This window comes from Chinchilla lanigera, unplaced genomic scaffold (assembly GCF_000276665.1).
Source record: "Chinchilla lanigera isolate Chin_1 unplaced genomic scaffold, ChiLan1.0 scaffold00007, whole genome shotgun sequence".
In the NCBI taxonomy this organism is placed as follows: Eukaryota; Metazoa; Chordata; class Mammalia; order Rodentia; family Chinchillidae; genus Chinchilla; species Chinchilla lanigera.
The window spans coordinates 5,961,427-5,980,144 of NW_004955408.1; the positions used below are offsets into that span (position 1 = coordinate 5,961,427).

Genomic DNA, 18,718 nt, shown 5'->3' on the forward strand with positions numbered 1-18,718 from the left:
CAGGCAGGGCTTCTGGAAGGCTACTGTGTTACTGGGGCATTAGAGCGCAGGAGGAGGCGGGGTCTGGTAGGAGGCGGGGTGTGGTAGGAGGCGGGGCCTGGTAGAAGAGGCGGGGCCTGGTAGAAGAGGCGGGACACTGGGGTGTGACCTGGAAGGGTTTATCTTCCACCCTGCTCCTCCCTTCACGCTCTGCCTGCCCCTCTGCATGCCACCCTGCTTAGGAGCCCGCTGACCATGCAAGGACTGGAACTTACACAAACTGTGCGCCCAGACAAGCCCCCTCCTGAGCTGCGGTGTCGGCTACTTTGTCCCGGCAATGAGGAAAGTGACTGAGACCATCCCTTTACAATATGTCAGATTGTTTGGTTTGCTGCTGAAAGCCTTCTCATATCCTCCACTTTGCTCCTAATAAAACCCGTAATCCTTACACGGCTCACAAGACTTTATAGATGTGTCCCCATCCCACAATGTCTCTGACCTCAGATCCTACTGCTGCTGCCCCCAGGGCCGCCTTCTCTGGAGTCCTGGAGAACACCACACTTACACATGCCAAAGGTTCTCCAGTCAAAGGGCCTGGGCCTCGCTATTCTGTCTGTTCCTCACGGAGGTCCACGTCGCTACCTCCCTCGCCCTCCTCAAACTATTACCAAAATTGCAGCTCCCCTCACCCTGATCCTTCTTAACCTTTTCTCTCCCTTCTTTGCCTGCAGGACTTACCACATTCACAATAGCCTACAATTTCCTCATTTATTATGGATGTTTATTGTCAGTCTCTCTCCTATAGAATGAAAGTTCTAGCCCAGACGAGACTCAAGCTCCTAGAACAGCACCTGCCACGTGGTACAGATGTCCAATAAATGTGTTGAGTGAAGGAACACCTCTCCATCTGCCAAGGTCAGCTTTCCCTGTTACAATGGGAGAATGGCCCACGTGACAGAAGTGTTGCAGGCAGGCAGGCAAGCTGAGACTTCCCATGGGGCTTATCACAAGCCCTGAAAGACTAGGGGAGGAAATTAACTTTTCCTCATGCGACTTTATGCTGGTTTTGTCACCTTGAGCATTCCAAGGTGTAACCAGCCCCCTGCCGTTGGAAAACACTGGCCACGACACCAGGGCTGGGTGGACCCAGCCATCTCTGTCCATCTTCTGGGGCTCCCTCTTACCCCACAGAGCCTGCTGCCCCACCCAGGGTGATAAATGGACAGTGGCAATCCTGGACTGGACAGTCCCAGGCCTCGGCCCACTAGTCAGCCCCAGAATCTCTGAAAATGTTTCTTTGCCAGGAACTGGCTTCTTGGATGTCATCTTGCCACCTCCTGCTCCCCAGCCTGGGGTGCCCGTGTGACAGGTGGGAGCGCCTTACCTTCAGGGAGATGGGCGCTGTCTCATTGGTGACGAGGAGGACTGCGTGCGGCTGGAGTGTTCTCAGAGAGAATCGGATGTGCCAGTTGTGCACACCTGCGGGTCTGTACTGCACATAGCTCTGACCGCTGAACCGCGTGGCAGTACCTGCAAAAGCCACCAGAAGTGTCACCGCCATGTGAAGTGGCCCCAAGGAGCCTGCGGACTGACTATCTCCTTCAGTCCTTAGGTGGTTCACAAGCTACACAAGAACAAGTGAGGCTGGGATGGCGGGTGTCTCCTCCAGGGCTGCACAGCTAAACAGGGCCATTCCTCTGCACCCCTCCCTCTGGCCCCAGGGACCACTGCCTTAGGGCCTAGCTTAGGGGTCAGGACCCAGGAGTCTAAATCAGAAGAAAGCAAGAGTCAAGCCAGGAATCTAACCAACTGCATGGGTGGAAATCAACATTTTCAGCTTACAGCTTCCATGTCACAGTATTTCTAAAATCATTTGGAAGAGACAGAACTGTGGAGGATTTTGCACATGTGCGTGATTTCCCAAGCACCAGGGCCTTTACCTTGTCCTTGTATCAGCAGGACTGTAATCATTTGGTAAGCACTTCCCAAGTGAAATCCCATGCAGAGTTCAAGAATACTCCAGGATAAACAAAGGGGGTTGGTGGCAGATGGTGTGGCCCAACCTTCTGGAAAGTCCAGCACCCTCCATCCCCTCTTAGCAACTGCTAAAGCACAGTTGCATAGTAAAGGGTCTACAAATTCACCTATCCTGGAGTTTTTCAATTGTATTTGACCCTCAGACATACTTATGTGGATCCCCTTAGGAACAGCATGCTGAAGAATTCCCTTTGAGAAATACTGTGTTAGATTATGTACTCCCTTCTAGAAGTGAGTTCAGCTATTAAATCCCTAAACACACAGTGTAAATGAGCTTGCCATTGCCAGGGAAAAGGATGAATGGCACAGGCTCCAGAAACCTGGGGAAGAAGCATTGTTGGAGAGGGAATGAAGGTCAAAAAATAAGAGAAGGAAGAGCCAGATAACCTGAGGCTGCAGGCGTCCAACATCCACAGTCTACCACACTGGAGATCCCAGCGCAGTAGGGCATTACTGCCTGGAATGCTGAAGATGAGCAAGATCCAGAATCCCCAAACTTGGCCTAGTTTCAAGCTCATCTAGGGAGCTATTTAAAATCCAGAAGCCCAGCTCTTCCTGTAGCAGGTCTGATGCAGCAGGTCTGGGTGGTGCCTGGAAACCTGGATGTTAAAAGTCATCTCACGACATGTGTGGCTGGAAAGGAACTCAAGGGAAGCTTCTGAGATGTGGGTCATACTCTGATCTGTCCTGGGTGCCGGTTACACAGGTATATCCAGCTCATGAAGACAGTTGAGGTTTACACTTATGACACATGAACTGATGTTCTGAGTGTCACACTTCATGAAAATACATTTTAAAACTCTCTCCCAAAGTGCTTCCGCTGTTCAATGAGCCTGTCTAGGATTTATCTAAAGGTAGCCCTTGGGTCACCTGCTTAAAATTAAATGCCAATTATAGGACTTCCAAATCTTCCAAATTTGGAAGACTCCCAAGATCTTCCAAATAATGCAAAAAAATTAGGACTCCCAAGATCTTCCAAATAATGCAAAAAAAAAAAAAAAAAGAATGTGGAGGCTACATCCATGAGTGGGCATCTTTAAAAACCAGGTGAATATGCACAATGTTGAACTTTAGAATCTCTGCTGTCTGATGCCAAGTGGTTGAGAGAGATCTTTCATCCGTGTCAGCTTTCCCTGAAGCAGGCCTCAGGGCAGGAGACACACAGGGATCCCTTCCACAGTACACATAGCCCTACCAGCCTAAGTTCAATGGCCCTTGGAAACAGGTCACAAATCTAGGAAAGAATTTCCAGAATGCAAACCTGGGGGATCGGTAGAGGGTGAGGGTGAGCTGAAGGTGATGTCCCTGCTTTCCCCAGTCAGAGCTGCTCTAGAGCACTGGTCTTAATGCCAAGGGCAGTGGGTGAGTCTCACTGAGAAAACTGAGTTTCTGGAGGGCTCGGTGAAGAGTTTCAGCTCAGAGGAGAACAGAACAAGCACTCAGATAACCCGGCCTGCCTGTGAGGCTCCACAGTGCCAGGCAAAGCAATAAGCTCCCAAACTCCAGTTTCAACTGCAAATGGCTCGGGGCAGGTGACGTGTGCACAGAGCTGGCACGGAGCAGGCTCTTTAGAGCATCAACTGCTCCCCTGTGAGTGACAGCCAGCGTCCATCCTGGCCTGACTGTGGGCAGGCTCCCGAGACGAACTCCAGGAGGCAGTGTGGTTATTTTCTCTGCTTTATAGAATAAAAATTAGAGCTAGGAGGATTTTGATCACTAACCCAAGGCAACACAGCTAATAAATCATAGATCTAGGGTATGAACCTACCCTGAGTCTAAAATTTGAGCTGACACCTAGCGGGCAATGGTAACATTATGAGTAGGATTAGTGACTGGTGTTTATCAAGGGCTTTCTTATAAGGCGGGCACCCGTATAAGCAGGTACCTGATGTTTCATACTCATTTAATCCCTGCAGCAGCCACACCCCAAGACACAGAACGGTGAAGTAACCCTCCTAAGTCACCTAGCCGGCAGGTGGCAGAGCTGAGTCTAACACCGCAGTATATCCTCTTTGCTGCAGTGTTAAACTGCCTACTGTATTCTGTTATTTTCAGAATTCCCCAAAGTGCCAGAAACTGGGTTATCATTCTATGACTAGATTTTGTGAGGCCACAGTGGCCTGTGATGTTTGGCCTTATTAAAACTTCCCCTGAAACCCCCCCACCGAGCCTCAACAGGCTTTCCGGGCTTAGGCAGAGCCCCGCGGGAGGGCCCGTTCCTCACCATTGCAGGAGCAGTTCCTCTCCAGGCGGTGCCGCGGCGTGAGGATGCTGAGCCTGGCCGTGCTGTATGTAGGCCCAACCTCGGGCTCCAGGTGCACCGTCTCTTGGCAGGGTTGAGCCCGGCAGCTTGGCCCCTGGCAGGGCACCACAGGCACGGCTGATCTCATCTGAATTCCCACTGAGTGCTCCATCTCCTTGGCCGAGTGAGTGATGATGGATGCCAGCTCCTGGAGGTTATAGAAGGTTCCGGAATGCCCCTCAAAGACCAAGAGCATGTCCACCCCAGCCGTGGCCTCTGCAGGCTGAAGGCTGGCCAAATGGATGTTGGCCCGTCTAATGTCCAGCTTGTTGCTAAGGAAGCGCTGTAGGTTCCGCCAGTGGTCGCTCACCAGCTCCTCCGGTGTGAGCTGCTGGAAGCCCAGCCACAGGGCCTGCCGCAGAGCCTCCTGCCCCACATGCCACACGTGCACGTGGACCCCAGCAGTGGTGGAGGCGGTCCCGTCACTGACAGTGACATTGAACAAATAGTGGCCACGAGGCAGCCCCTGGGTGGCAATGATCTTGCCATCAGCTGCACCCACCGAGAAGCTCCTGCCCAGGGAGCCCTCTGCTGCCAGGCTGTAGGTCAGAGTGTCCTGGGGGTCTCGGTCTGTGGCGTGGATTTTACCCACCATGCCACCCTGGAACTCCTCCTCCCCAGTGGTGATAAAGATCTCCAGAGGGACGGCGGAAGGCGGGTAGTGGCTCTGCTCCGTGACGCGGACGCTGACCCAGGTCGAAGATGAGAGGGGAGGGATGCCACTGTCTGATACCTGTGGGCAGAACAAACACTGCCATTACCCGACAGAACTCTGGTCCTCTGGGCCCCGACTGAGGCTGGCTTCTCTGGGGTGCCACATCCCTCTGTCCCTCTTGCCTGAGGGCAGGCTTGGTGTGTTGTCACATTTGAAAAGAGAAACTTAACTACAAAAGCGTATGTATAGACTACAGATTTTCTGAAGGTGTAGAGGGAGTTACCTCCGCTCACACAGTAAAACAACTCCATCTCCCATTGGTCATCATGCCAGACACACACTCGGGCCCCTTTCCTTCTGGAAGCTTCCTTGCCTGTCTCTTCCCTCAACAGTCATCCAATGCCTCTTAGCAAACCCCGTACACATTTTTCAAGGCACCCCACCCAGCCCAAGGAGATTCTTTTTACGAGTCCCTTTACTATATGAGTGGAGTAGGAGTGGGCTTTATTCTTCAAGTCAGCCAACAAGTATTTCTCAGGTTCCTTCCATGGGCCAGGTCCTCTGCTGTGATTAGGGAAGCAAGGAGAACAAATGAGCTTCGGAACAGCACGAGTGTTTCGGACTTGGATAATGTGCTGTGAAGGAAATAAACAGCATGGTGTGACAGAGAAGCGAAAAGTGAGGGATGTGATTTAGGTTCGGTGGAAGGGAAGGGGTCTCTGAGGAGTGTTGTCCAGGCCAAGTCTGAAGAGATGAGGTGTGACAGACAAGGGATGGCCCGTGCAAGCGTCCCGTGGTGCGGAAGGCGGTGAGCTCAGCGAAGCAGAAAGAGGCCCCAGTGCTGGAGAGCAGGTGAGGGGGGAGGGCAGCCTCGCCAACAGGCTGAGGGCACACACGTGGAGCTGTGTCAGAGTGACAAGGGCCCCTGGAAGGTTCAGGGAAGGGCGGCACGACCCCATTAAGTAGGAAAAATAATCCAAACAAAAGCTGCATTTTCCTTTCATGTCTCACCACACATCCCTGCAGCCTTCTGCTCCGCTCAGAAGTACAAAGCCTGCCTCCGCCTCCTCTAGGAAACCGTCACTTTCTCGGCTGTCAGCAGGGTCTCCAGGGTATTCCCTACAGAAGCAGCTCCTGCACTAACACACAGTGAGCGCGGGAGCGTTGTGAAGTGACACCTCCTGCTGGAAACTGTGCCGAACCCTGAGGAGACATCGGTGCCAGCAGCAATGGTTCGTACTACGCACAACTATAATGCAAGCTAACGCCAGCTGCAGCAGTAATTAATGGTATGCTCGTTACAATTTGGAGCTAGCGTAGCTGAGGACAGACCGTATGCCAGTAACTTTCACATGCTATAAAGGCGGTATCACAGTGCATCTTTCTTATGAGATGGTGACCAGGAAGTCTCCCACTTTGCAAAATATATCTGGACACTCAAAAAGGTCAGGTAACTCGCCCAGGCTCACACCGTGCAGAGTCTGAGCACGGTGTCCACAATCAGTCTTGGCTCGCTGGCCTGTCTGTGCTGCCTCCCAGCGAATGGAGGCGGAAATGCAGAACAAACTTGAGAGTGTGGTGAGGCCAGCAGCCGCCGGGCACCTGCCTGGGCTCAGCCCTCGGCCTGGGTTTGACGGGATGGGGGTCAGAAGCTGCCCTGTCTCTCTGCCCCCGAGGCAATCATGTTCATGCCTTTGGCGCTGGGAATCATCGACTTTAGCCCATACTCTCCCTGTGAGCTGCTGAACTTTTTCCCTGTGGGAATCAGTTATCTCCCCACACGAGGATGTGCAGAACAGAGCCTCAGTTTACTTCCTAAGCCTGTCTCCCCTCACACCCCTCCCGAGTCTTTCCGGGGTCTATTTTGCATGACCACCTCCTCTTTATCGGTGCCAGCAATGTGAGAGTCACCTCGGTTGTTCTTTTCTCTTTATACACCGCCGTCCAAACCATCAGGAACTCCTGCCTATTTACATACAAGAACTGGCCCAAATCTGCCCAGCCTTTCCATCGTTACCGTCACTGAGAAGTCTCAGCACCACTAAGTAGCGTGGGTGACTCTCAGCGTCTGCCAGCGCTCCACAGAGCCTCAGAATGACCTTCTGAGAGGTGGGGAGATTGCGTCCCTGTCTGAAGCTCGTCAGCCACTTCTCACTGCACTTGGGTTAGAATCCAGAAGTATCACCAGGGCTTAGAGGGAGGGGCTGCACGTCCTGGCTTGCCAAGGATAGTCTCGGCTTTCACCTGTTGTGATCAGTTATCATCAACCAATTATTTTTAGTGCCTGCTGTGGACTGAATGTTTGCATCCGTCCAAATTCATTTCTTGGAATCCAACTCCCAGTGTAATGGCGTTGGAGGGAGGACCTTTGTGAGGTAAGGAGATGGAGCCCTTGTGAAGGGAATCAGTGCCCACCTAGAAGAGGCCACATAGCCAGCTTGCTCTTTCTGCCATGTACAGCTCGGAAGAGGACCCGCTCAAGAACCTGACTGCGGCTGCATGTCCATCTCAGATTTCCAGAATGATGCGAAATAGATGCCTGCTCTCCAGGCCGCCCCATCTACAGTACTCGTCATTCCATGGCAGCCCCAGTGGACTAAGGCGGCACCTCTCCACACTCAGGGACTCATAGTTTGGCCTGCAGGTCACACAGCCGCCCGCGCCGTGAGACTTCCGTGTCCCCCTGGCCTCCACTCCAGCTTCATTCCCACCATTGCTCCCTACTTCCTCCTACACCACAGGTCGCTTCCAACTCTCCCCCAGCTCAAGGCCTTGTTCACCCTGTTCTCCCTGGCCCACCCTCACCGAGCTGGCTCCCTAGGTCTCCCCTCAAATGCCGCCTGTATGAAAGTACATGTGTCCCCTGTCTTGAATCCTTTATCACTTCATTTCTATACCCTCATTTATAAAGATGTTATCCATTTATTGTTATTTATTATTATTTTCTTGCTGTGTAGCCCAGGATGGTCTCAAACTCACAGCAATTCTACCTCAGCCTCCTGAGTGCTAGGATTACAGGTGTGCGCCACCGTGCCAGCTGCCTGTTTAGATTGTAATTATGGAAGTAAACAATAAAGCCCACGAGGAGAGGAGCCTGTTCCTTCCCTCTGCTTTGTTCCTAGCAGCTGGCGTGGGGCCTGCACATGGCAGATGCTCAGTAAATGCTTGTTGAGAGACTAAACAACTGAATGGATAAATGAAAATACATCATTCCAGCCCAGAAATCCACACAGTAGGATCCACTGGATTTGAGATTTGGGAAAGGGATCTGGGGAATGAACCCAGAGAGAAATGTTTGACCACGATGGTGGTCAAACATGTTTTTGGGCAATTCCTATACCACCCATGATAATGCCCCACAATCTCATGCACGTGGGCACGGAGTCACTCCCTTGGCCCAGGAAGTTTTGTGAGGCAGGGTTTCTAGCACCTGAGGCTCAGGAGATGGTCTGGACACATCAAGGTTGTGGAGCCAGAGAGTGGGTGTTCTGCACACACAGGGCAGGATTAAATTTGGGCTCTGCAGTCAGAGTGATTGGGTTTGGAGCAACCCACCTCTGTCACTTCTTAAGAGTACTTTAAGCCCATCACTTACCCCTGTGTGCCTCAGTTTCCTCATCTGCACAGTGGGGCAGTCAGTGTACCTGCTTTGAGGAGCACGATGTGGATTTAATGCAGGGATGCACGTGAAGTACCCGACCCAGCCCGATACTCGGGTACTCTGCACTTTTCCTTACGACAGAAGCCCTGGCTGTGCTTTTGCTAGCATGTCTAGCGTCCCCGTGGTCACCATCACAAACCAGGCGCCTGGTGCAGCTCTCACCTCAATCTGCAGCTGGTACTGTTCCTGAGCCCCCCTGCTCAGGCCTGCCGTGGTCACCAGCCACCCTTCTGGAGTCACTCGGAAGGCGGAGCCAGCGTTGCCCTTGGTGATTCTGAACGAGTAGGGGGGGCCGTTCTCCGGGGAGTCTAGGTCGCTCAGGATCAGTTGCAGGACTTTACTGCCGATGGGGGAGTTCTCCTGAGACCAAGAGTGGCGGGAAGACAGAGAGCAAAATGAGCTTCCCCGGCCCTCCTCCGTGCATCTTCCTGGACCCCGTCATCTAGGAGGAGGCCTCGGCACTCTGTCTGCACCCGGTTGGCACCGTTCGTGCGTTCGTTCTGCTACCTTCGAGCTGCTGCCTCTCCAGCCCAGACCAGACAGGCACTCCCAAGGGCAGTGCTGGATCTTAGAAACAAAGCTTACTGGGACTGAAGGCTTCTTAGGGACCAAGGGGGAGGCCTTTGTTCCACAGAGAGGTGACTCTCGAGAGGTCACACAGCTGATGACTCAAAGAGATAAAGTAGTAGCTAGAAACGTGGGGATTTTGTAATTTGCAGGGTCAACCAAGCACTTACAAGTGGTCTCTTCTTTAGGAGTTCAATGTGCTACACTGTTGAGCAAATTTTAAAATGAATAGGAAAATATGATTGCCTAAATATCGTTTCATGCTTTGTTCCATAACAGGGGAACCCAGTATGGTATCATATTACAACGGCTGGCTGGGTTTTTATTATTTATTTATTTATTTATGGTTTTTTTTTTTTTTTTTTTTTTTTTTCCAGTACCGGGGATTGAACTCATGACCTTGCACTTGCTGGGCAGGCGCTGTGCCGCTGAGTTAAATCCCCAGCCCCTAAGCTGGTTTTTTAGTATCACAGTCTTACCTACCAACAGAATCTAAGACAGAAACTGATGGCTGCCTGTCCAAAAGGTATTGTTTTTCTTATTCTTATAAAACCCTGCTTTTGTGCCTGGGCGTGGTGGCGCACGCCTGTAATCCCAGCACTCGGGAGGCTGAGGCAGGAGGATCATTGTGAGTTCGAGGCCAGCCTGGGCTACAAAGTGAGCTCGAGACCAGCCTGAACTGCATAGTGAGACCCTGTCTCAAAAAGACAAAAAATAATAAATAAATAAAACCCTGCTTTTGTTCAGGCTACAATGACAATATTGTCATGCCAGATGGACCTCTCTTAGGAGGGCACGGACAAAGGTTAGCCCAGGTCAGTTATAATCCGACTCCTTGTGCCAGGTTTTGGTGTTGAAAGGGTGAGCATGGAATCCAGTCCTGACCACTGGGGAAGTTTATCAAGTGATGCTTCTCAAAAGACTTCTTTGACAAAAAGCACCTTTCAGAAGAAGTCCCACTCTATGTGCCTTTAAAGACCGTTGGGCAAGCATGTGATTCTAGAGCTGCAGCCGCCCTCCTGCAATGAGGGAGAAGGTGAAGAAATTTCGAAGGCATTATCCCAGAGCCATGACATTGCTTCCTATTGAAATGACCAATTCTGGATGGAATTTTCCATCATTTTAATAAGTCCTTGTGACTTGACAAACTTTTAGTCAGATCACCTGCTGTTTGTATTGGAAGCACCCTGTCTCATAACGTATAAAGCAGGGTAGAGTAAAGCACCCTAGGTGCTGCGTAGGACCCAGAATTCTCTTGTATCCACTTCCTTGCCTCCCTCACCACTTAAGGCCTTGGCAGTTCCTCCACAAAAGCACAAGGCTTTCTTCAAATCCTATATGCAAACAGTTGCTGTGGTGAAAATGACTTAAGGCCTTGAAAATCATCAGGGTTTAGGTCCGGAGTGTGACACTCTCTAGCTATAGCATGTTTCTGCATCTCCATGTTTGAGACCTGTGGAATAGGTATTATTTACCACACACGGATGTCACGAGCCCCAAATGGGTAGAGGGCAGGGAAATGCTTAACACAAACCCTGATATTTTAATTCCATAGTCCACAGCCCCCTTCAGCTGTTGGCATTGCCTTTAGCAGGGATATCAGTGGCAAAGTCACAGCTGCTGTTTGGATAGTCGGCTGCCACTGGGGAGCACCTCCCACTAGGGGGAACAAAGTGAGAGATAGGCTTTGGGAGTCCTTGCAGGCTCAGACTTACCTGGACAGCAGTGCTGTAGTTGAGCTGGAAGAATCTAGGTGGGTTATCATTGACATCAACCACTTGGATGTCAACGTCTACATCTGCATGCAGGGGAGGCTGCCCGCTGTCTGTGGCCCGCAGCTTCAGGGAGTAGCTGGATGTCTGTCACAAGATGCCCAACGGCAGGTTAGCAACAAGGCCCCTCACATCTGCCCTTGGATTCGTTGCTAATGTTTTCAGAAAGATGACAGAGATGCCTGCCTGGGCCCATGCTCCCTGCCCACCCATGGCACTGTGCAGCTCAGGCTCCGGAATCAGGAAACATGGGTGTGATTTTTACTAGCTACGGGATCTCAAGAGGGAAACTACACCTATGCTAGGATAAGGTCAGGTCCAACTTCTTGGGATCACCTGGAGATGACATGATACAATGCATGTTAAGCATTTAGCAAAATGCACAATGTACAGTAAGTGGTCAGTGAATGGTGGCGCTTCCTGGAATGACCCAGTGATCCCTGGTGAATTGTGAGGAAGGACTGAGCTCCGCTGGGGAAGGTTAAGGGTGCCTCAGTCCTGATCCTGCCTCTCTCAGTTAAGGTGACCTCAAAGAGAAAACTGGGGATGATCTGGGCAGGGGAGGTGGGTACTGGCCACAGTTCATCCTGCAGACCTACGGCAGGGACACGTCTCTGCTCTGAGGAGCACAGATGGGACCCCGCCATTACTCACCTGTTCCCAGTCCAGGCTCTTGGCCACCTGCAGCTCCCCCTTCTTGGGGTGGACGGTGAAGTGCCCAAGCTGATTCCCTCCTACGAGGCTGTAAGTGATGGCGCTATTGAGGGGTCCATCCTCATCAGTTGCTGACACCTGTCGTGGGGGATAGGGGTGGTGAATGGAAGTGCAAGGGGGACCAGAAAGGAATCTCAGCCCAGGAGCGTAGAGGGACAGACAGGTCCCTGCCTCAGTGGCTGCCACTGGCTGTCATCCTTGCCAAGGAAATCGCTCATGGATTTCAGCATGCTGTGCATTCATTCATAGTGACAGGGGCTAGAGTCTGTGCTGGAGGCTAGAAGGAAAGGAGTGGGCCAAACGAATATGCCTGCAGGGAATTTATTATCTAATCTTACGGGTGAGTCTAACTTGGGGCAAAGTATGATCAGAATACACTGATCCAGGGGTTGGGGATTTAGCTCAGTGGCAAAAGCGCCTGCCTGGCAAGCGCAAGGTCATGAGTTCAATTCCTGGTACCAGAAGAAAAACAAAAACAAAAACAAGAATACACTGATCCATTCCACTTGGGGAAATCAGTACTGGATTCGGGAAGCCCTGAAGGATGAGGGCGCCCGTGAGGGGCCAACTGTGTGTGCCCAGAGGAGCGACATGCAGATGTTCAGGGAGACGTGTGCACCTTCGTGTACGCATGGGGAAGTAGAAGGAGGGAAGAGGGGCCGGGGATGTAGCTCAGCAGCACAAGAGCCTTCCTGGCAAGGGCAAGGTCCTGAGTTTGATTCCCGGTACCAAAAAAAAAAAAGAGGAAAGTCTGGGAAGCAGAATGGAGGAGGACAAGAACTGTGGACACGGGCATCCAGAGTCTGGCTTCACTCCACAGAAGGAGGGAGCAACTGCACATGAAAGTGTAAAGAGGAACTATTTGAGGTCTGCCCATCCCTGTCCTCTATATACGGGCATTCCACGTCACCCACCGTGACCAGACCCTCCCCAGGCTTTGGAACCTCTGGCAGACCTCTGGGGTCCGGTCCATCTTCTCTCTTTGCTGTCCTACCAAAGCTTGCCTGTCCCATGCCACTCTATCAGAATCCAAATTTATCAAATGGCTCTGGTAGGTCCTGTCCCAAGAGATGCTTTGGCTGAGTAGTTACCAATCAGACCCAAACCTATAGCATATTAATGTGATAAATTAATCCACGCTCACAGATGCCTGGGAGCAGAGGGTGTGAGATAAGAACCCACCCCTGAGTCCAGCCCCACAGAGCAAAGCTGTGGATCCTTACTGTGAGGATGACTTCACCCACAAGGGCGTTCTCCAAGACCTTTGCGCCGTACAGATCCTTGGGGAATCGGGGGCGGTGCTCGTTGACATCAGTGATATTGACCACGACAGTGATCACGTCACTGAGGGAGGAAGAGGCCTTCCGGCTGCACTCGATGGACAGGAAGTACTTGGGGCTTGTCTCAAAATCCAGGCTCCTGTTGACGTACAGGATTCCTGCAGGAAGTAAGGGGTGATAGATGCAGGGAAGCAGAAAACAGAGGGGTCTTAAGCCCAGTTCTGGGAGAAGCAGCTCAACAGGGCCAGGCGAGATGGATTTCCTCTGGTGTCCCTTTTTCATGTTCCTTCCCCTTTTCCCTTCATCTCCTCTCATTTTTTTTTTTTTTTACTATAATTCCTAAAAGCTGTGTTTCCCTTATTTATTTCTGTAACATCTCACTTAAATCTGTGATGCTAAATTTATCTCCTTAAGATCTATACTGGGAAGATCAGGCTGACAACACCTGAATTCAGCACCAATCTTAGCAATGAAAAAACACGCAAACCAACCAGTCAGCCATTATTGTCTCCCTGTGACACAGTTCCCACGACATCACTCCTGAAGCGTGGTCAGTCTAAGATTGTTGACTTCATCCGATCACAGCTCTTGATCCAAATATTCACAGGAAATACAGAGGCTAAAGGCCACGGGCTTTATGACATTGTAAGTATGCAGTCAGGCAATCCAGACCATGAAAAAATTTAACAACACCTGACTCAAAATATTTCATTAAATGACTGGTGGGAGGGAATAGAAGGAGAAGGTCAGCATATAAAAGAGATGTAGGTGGTGCTGCATATCAAATGGGAGCAATAGATAGACACTTTGGGGGTACTGGTAAATCCACTTTAAAAACATTTATGAGACATTCTGAAAAGTTGCTTGGTTGGGTATTAGATTATACTAAGGAATCATTACCCTTTAGGTGTGATAAGCTATTGGGGTTTTGTCTATAAAAGGAGCTGTTACCATTTATAGATTCATACTAATATGTTTATAAGTGATATGATACAGTATCTGGATTTGCTTTGAAATTCCTCACTAGGTGTGAAAATACAGTGAAGAAGGAGAATACCCTCTTGCGTTCAGTAGCACATGTATGACGTATTTCAAAATAATGAAAAGAGTTGGAAATTTCTCAACACGCAGAACTGGTAAAGGTTGGAGGAGACAGAAATGCCAGTTCCCTTGATTTGGACATTACCCACTGTGGATCTGTCCTGAACTACTGTGCTGTACCCCCATAAATAGGAACAGATATCATGTGTCAATTCAAACTCTTTTAAAAGTAAACTAATTCTGGATACTATGATTGGACAAGAGGAAGGGAACTGGGGGGTAATGATGGGGTGAATATGACAGAAAAGATTATTTTCCCTTCTGAAAATACCACTCTGAAGCCCAGTATTTTGTAAAATTCACATGCACTGATTTACAAATGCATTGAAAATTTGCTTCCGGAAATGGAAAAACAAATCTCAGCAGTGGCCGGGTGTGAGGCTGAAGAAAGATCGGAATGACTGAACCTGCGGAAACGCTCTACTGTTCTGTTTCTTCTGTGTTTAAAATCTCCATAATAAACGCTTTTTAAAAGGACTGCTTCCTCTGCGGGAGGCTGCGGGTGGAGGGACCTGGGCAGCCTGAGGCCTCGCTGAGTCTCCGGAATCAAGACATGGGGCGGAGTTTTCTCTCTAGCTTGGTCACAAGGGGGAATGCGGGGTGCTTGGGTGTTTGTGGGGTGGGGGTGGGGGCGGCAACTCTAGCAGCGGGCAGATTGTCCTGGGCTGAGATCCTGACGCCAGGAGGCCTCCAACTGTGGGAGCGGGGTGGGCCACTGCGCGCCCAGGACGCGGAGTTCTGGGGGTGCAAGGAGGGTCCGGGGCGCAGGAGAGACGCTGAGGCTGCGGGCAGGATGGGGCAGGCCCCCCGCTCGGCCGGCTGGCCTTCCCCTCACCTGTGCGGGCGTCCAGGCGGAAGCGGCGCTGCTCGTCCCCGCTGACCACGCGGTAGCCCGTCTTCTCGGCCCCGGGCCGGGTGAGCGCGGCCAGCGACAGCACCTGGGCGCCGGGCAGCGTGTCCTCGCGCACCTGCAGGCTGTGCTCGGCCTGGAGGAACACGGGCAGGTAGTCTTCGAGGCCCACCACGGAGACCGAGACGGTGCCCAGCGCGGACAGCGGCATCGGGGCGCCCAGGTCCGAGGCGCGGACCGTGAGCTCCAGCACCGCCTGGGGCCTCGCCAGCAGCGGCTTCTCCAGGCGAATCACCCCCGTGTTGGCGTCGATGGAGAACTGGCCTTCGGCAGAATCCGTCAGAGAGTAAACCACCTGAGCGTTGGCGCCTGCGGGGAGGACAAGGTGTGATCCCTGGCCCTGCCTGCGGCCGGCACAGCAAGCACGGGAGGACAGAGGGGGCCCCTCAAAAGGCCTACCGCGCAGAGCACAGCAGGAGTGAGGCTCTCTCACTCCTGTTCTTAGTACATCAAAGTGTTTCTGTGGCTTTGGTCCAGATTCTATTATTTTCTTGGCTTGTGAAGCAGTTGGGTTATATAGGACCCATCGTGTATGAAAAACACCAACATTTAATGGTGGGGGCCCCTTGCCTGGCCGGTCCAAGGCCTCAGAAGATAGGTTTTTGTTGGGAGCATGGTGGTGTAGTAGGCCAATCTATCAAACACCTCAAAATGATAAGCGGCTGTTAGGGTCCCACGTCAGTTTATACGTGAAAAGCAAGCAAGATGAAACCACCCACAGTGAGTTCTTTGTGGTGGAACAGTTGTGTCTTGATTATGGTGTTGGTTACACAAATCTACGCATGGGATAATATTACACAGAACCACACACAAACGCACACTACATGTGCACAGTCTACACCCATGCTGCACGGGCATGCAAATGAGTGCATATGAAACCTAGTGACATCAGGATGAGGCTCAGCCCGGTTAGCAGTATTAGCCAGTGCCAGTTTCCTGGTGTCTCTACACTTACACAGCTGGGGAATATGTACCCTGCGGAAGCCGGGTGAAGAGTGTGCTCTCAATACTATTTTTGTAATTTCCTATGAGTCTGTAATTATGTCAAAATAAAAAAGTTAAAACAAACACAGCCGTGGGAAGTTCTTAGTCCTGTTTCCGTGGCTTTGGTTCAGATTCTATTATTTTCTTGGCTTGTGAAGCAGTTGGGTTATATAGGGCCCATTGTGTATGAAAAACACCAACATTTAATGCTCAGCTATGAAACCTTCATCCAGTGGGATGAACGGAGACCTTGAGCCTAAGGGCTTGTGGTGGGATAGTGGCAGGAACTGCCTAGGAGAATTGTTAATTTACAACCATTAAATCCACATACCATGCAATTACCTTGTTTATGCAATTTATGGAGAGACCATGATCTTTCAAGAGAAAGGGAGATGCAGGCTAGATCACTCTTGGAATATTTGGGTAGGATATTTGAGTTACAACAACCAAAGGTTAATGATAAACCAGTGCAAGGCCAAAGAATGTGTCCTAAAAGGTAGACAGGATTTGGAAGCCTGTGGTTGGAGGAACTAAGGCTCTTCCACCCAGAAAGGGAGGCTGGAGGCGGGAACAAGGAGTCACCACCTCCTAGTGGCAGAAGGGCCATCGTAGATTAGAGGTTTAGAAGAGCTCCAGGACTGCAGAGGACTGAGGCCAGGACTAACAGACACAGCTCAGAGAAAAATGACACTTGATAGTTGTCTGAGGAACCTCGGAAGGAGGGGGCTGCCTAGGAATAGGGAGCTTTCTGTCCCTGGATGTGTGAAAGTAGTGGTCAATTGAGGATTTCTAGGACCTTGCAGCCATTAGAGATGAAATGGCTAGTGGGTCACTCCAGCCCCATTGTACTTTGACCCTGCCCTACAAGCCCAGCTGCCTCTTAGACAGGTCTGTCTGCTTGCACCTGTTACCCCCCTGCAGTTCTCCCAGGCCTAGCTACCTGCCTTTGCACTGACTCTTTGCCCTTCCTAGGACCCCGCATTCCTCCAAAGTATCTCATTTTCTTCAGTACCAGGCTAAAATTCATTTCCTCTAGAAGTCTTAAATTTACTGGTGTTTAAACAGCAGATTTTTTTTTTTTTTTTTAAACAACATCTCGCTATGTAGTTCAGGCTGGCCTGGACTCACTATGTAGCCCAGGCTGGTCTCAAACTCATGGCAATCCTCCGACCTCAGGCTCCCAAGTGCTGGGCTTACAGGCCTGTACCACCCTGCCCAGCAAAAAGGTACAGTGTTTTGACCCTGCTTTTGTCACTGTCATCGTCATCACTGTTATCATCGTTGTCATCATCATCATCCTATGTTAATTTGGTTACTTGGACCACAAGGGCATTTTTTAGTCTACTTGAATTATAAAATTTGATCCAGGAAAGTAGAACAATATTTCATAATGGCAGGTAGCACAATTGGTATAATCAATAACAAATACCCTTCGATGAATCCGGTTTGCTTTATGCTATGGTTTTCGTGTGCCCCCTGCCAAGTTCATATAATGGAAACTTAATCCTCAACTTCAATGCTATTCGGAAGTGCAGCCCTTGGTAGATAACCGGGTTTGGATGAGGTAAGGAGGTCAGTAGTGGCTTTATAAAAAGAGGGAGAGACCCAAGCTAGCACGCTTGCGCTATCTCTCCTCCTGACAGCCTCTGCCATGTTATGGTGTGGCCAGCGGGTCATCACCAGATGTTGAACAGATGCTGGCACCAAGCTTTTGACTTTCCAGCCTCCAAAACCGTGCAACAAATAAACTTGTACAGGTCACCAGCTACCTAACCCGTGGTAGCAGCAGAAAACTGGCTAAGAGACCTTTGGAGTTTTAAAAGGGAAAGAATTAACCCCAATGAAAATAATGGCATTAAAATTAAAACAAAATATTGAAAATGGTTCAACTTCACTGTAAAGAAATTAAAGAATAGGCATAGTGGAATGAGGGCCAAAAATTTCATTTGGGGGTCAAATTAATTAAAGCTGAATAATGCTGGTCAATATATTTCTGATTAAATGTCTGTATTCAAAATGCCGTCGAGGAAAAAAAAATGCCCTAGAAGTTCACTGACCAGATTGAAAGTTCTCCGGTCTAAGAGGCATGCGAGAAACAATGTGGCTGAAATGCCTTGTACCTGGCTCAAAACATTGCTAAAATCATCGGTCCCATGGCACATAAGTACACTGCTATGGACAGGCATTTCCCACTTTTAAGCACGTACACACTCACTGTGGACGGACAGTCCTTACCAGTGCCAGAGAGAGAAAAAGAGCCAAAGCCTCACCAAGAGTAAGCTGAAGGCAGAAGAGCAGACATGGCCGCTGGTCCTTGCACTCACCTTGGTCAGGGTCCCGGGCAAACACCACAGCCACGGGGGTCTTCACTGTGGTGTTGTCAAAGACAGCTACGGCACAGTGGCTGGGGAAGAACCGGGGGGCGTTGTCGTTCACATCGTCCACGTGGAGGGTCACATCTGCCTGGCATGATCGGCCGCCTCCATCGGTCGCCTTAGCAACCAAGTTGTACGCGTCCTTCCTTTCCCGGTCCAGGGCTGCCAGTGTGGTCAGCTCCCCTGGCCAGAGAAAAAACAGAAGCTGAGCTTTCTCTGCGGGAAATCACCCCCGGCATGCGGCCTCTAGCGAGCTGCAGGGAGAATCCCAGCCACGCAGAGGGCCGGGAGTGTGCACAGGCAGTCAGGAGAGCAGCTCAGCCTGTGGCTCCCAACCCCCACCTGCTTTCTCGTCCTTCCAAACACAGCCATCACCGACAG

At 50.8% G+C, this 18,718-nt stretch overlaps 1 protein-coding gene and 1 long non-coding RNA gene across 3 annotated transcripts in view; one reads left to right on the top strand and one right to left on the bottom strand.

The window, feature by feature from the left end:
- Positions 1-18,718, bottom strand: part of Fat2 (FAT atypical cadherin 2) — an 89,541-nt gene that overhangs the window by 17,191 nt on the left and 53,632 nt on the right. For both annotated transcript variants that reach the window (XM_005376163.2, XM_005376164.2), the window contains exons 13-20: positions 18,287-18,520; positions 14,904-15,287; positions 12,911-13,125; positions 11,628-11,765; positions 10,917-11,060; positions 8,797-8,994; positions 4,241-5,051; positions 1,364-1,509 (exon numbers count right to left, since the gene is read on the bottom strand). In XM_005376163.2, coding sequence (XP_005376220.1) covers positions 1,364-1,509; positions 4,241-5,051; positions 8,797-8,994; positions 10,917-11,060; positions 11,628-11,765; positions 12,911-13,125; positions 14,904-15,287; positions 18,287-18,520 — 2,270 coding nt within the window. The remainder of the gene's footprint in view (positions 1-1,363; positions 1,510-4,240; positions 5,052-8,796; positions 8,995-10,916; positions 11,061-11,627; positions 11,766-12,910; positions 13,126-14,903; positions 15,288-18,286; positions 18,521-18,718) is intronic.
- On the top strand, positions 5,061-7,931 carry LOC106147384. Its single transcript, XR_001232263.1, has 3 exons — positions 5,061-6,205; positions 7,255-7,348; positions 7,434-7,931. It is a non-coding gene; the product is annotated as an uncharacterized LOC106147384 (long non-coding RNA).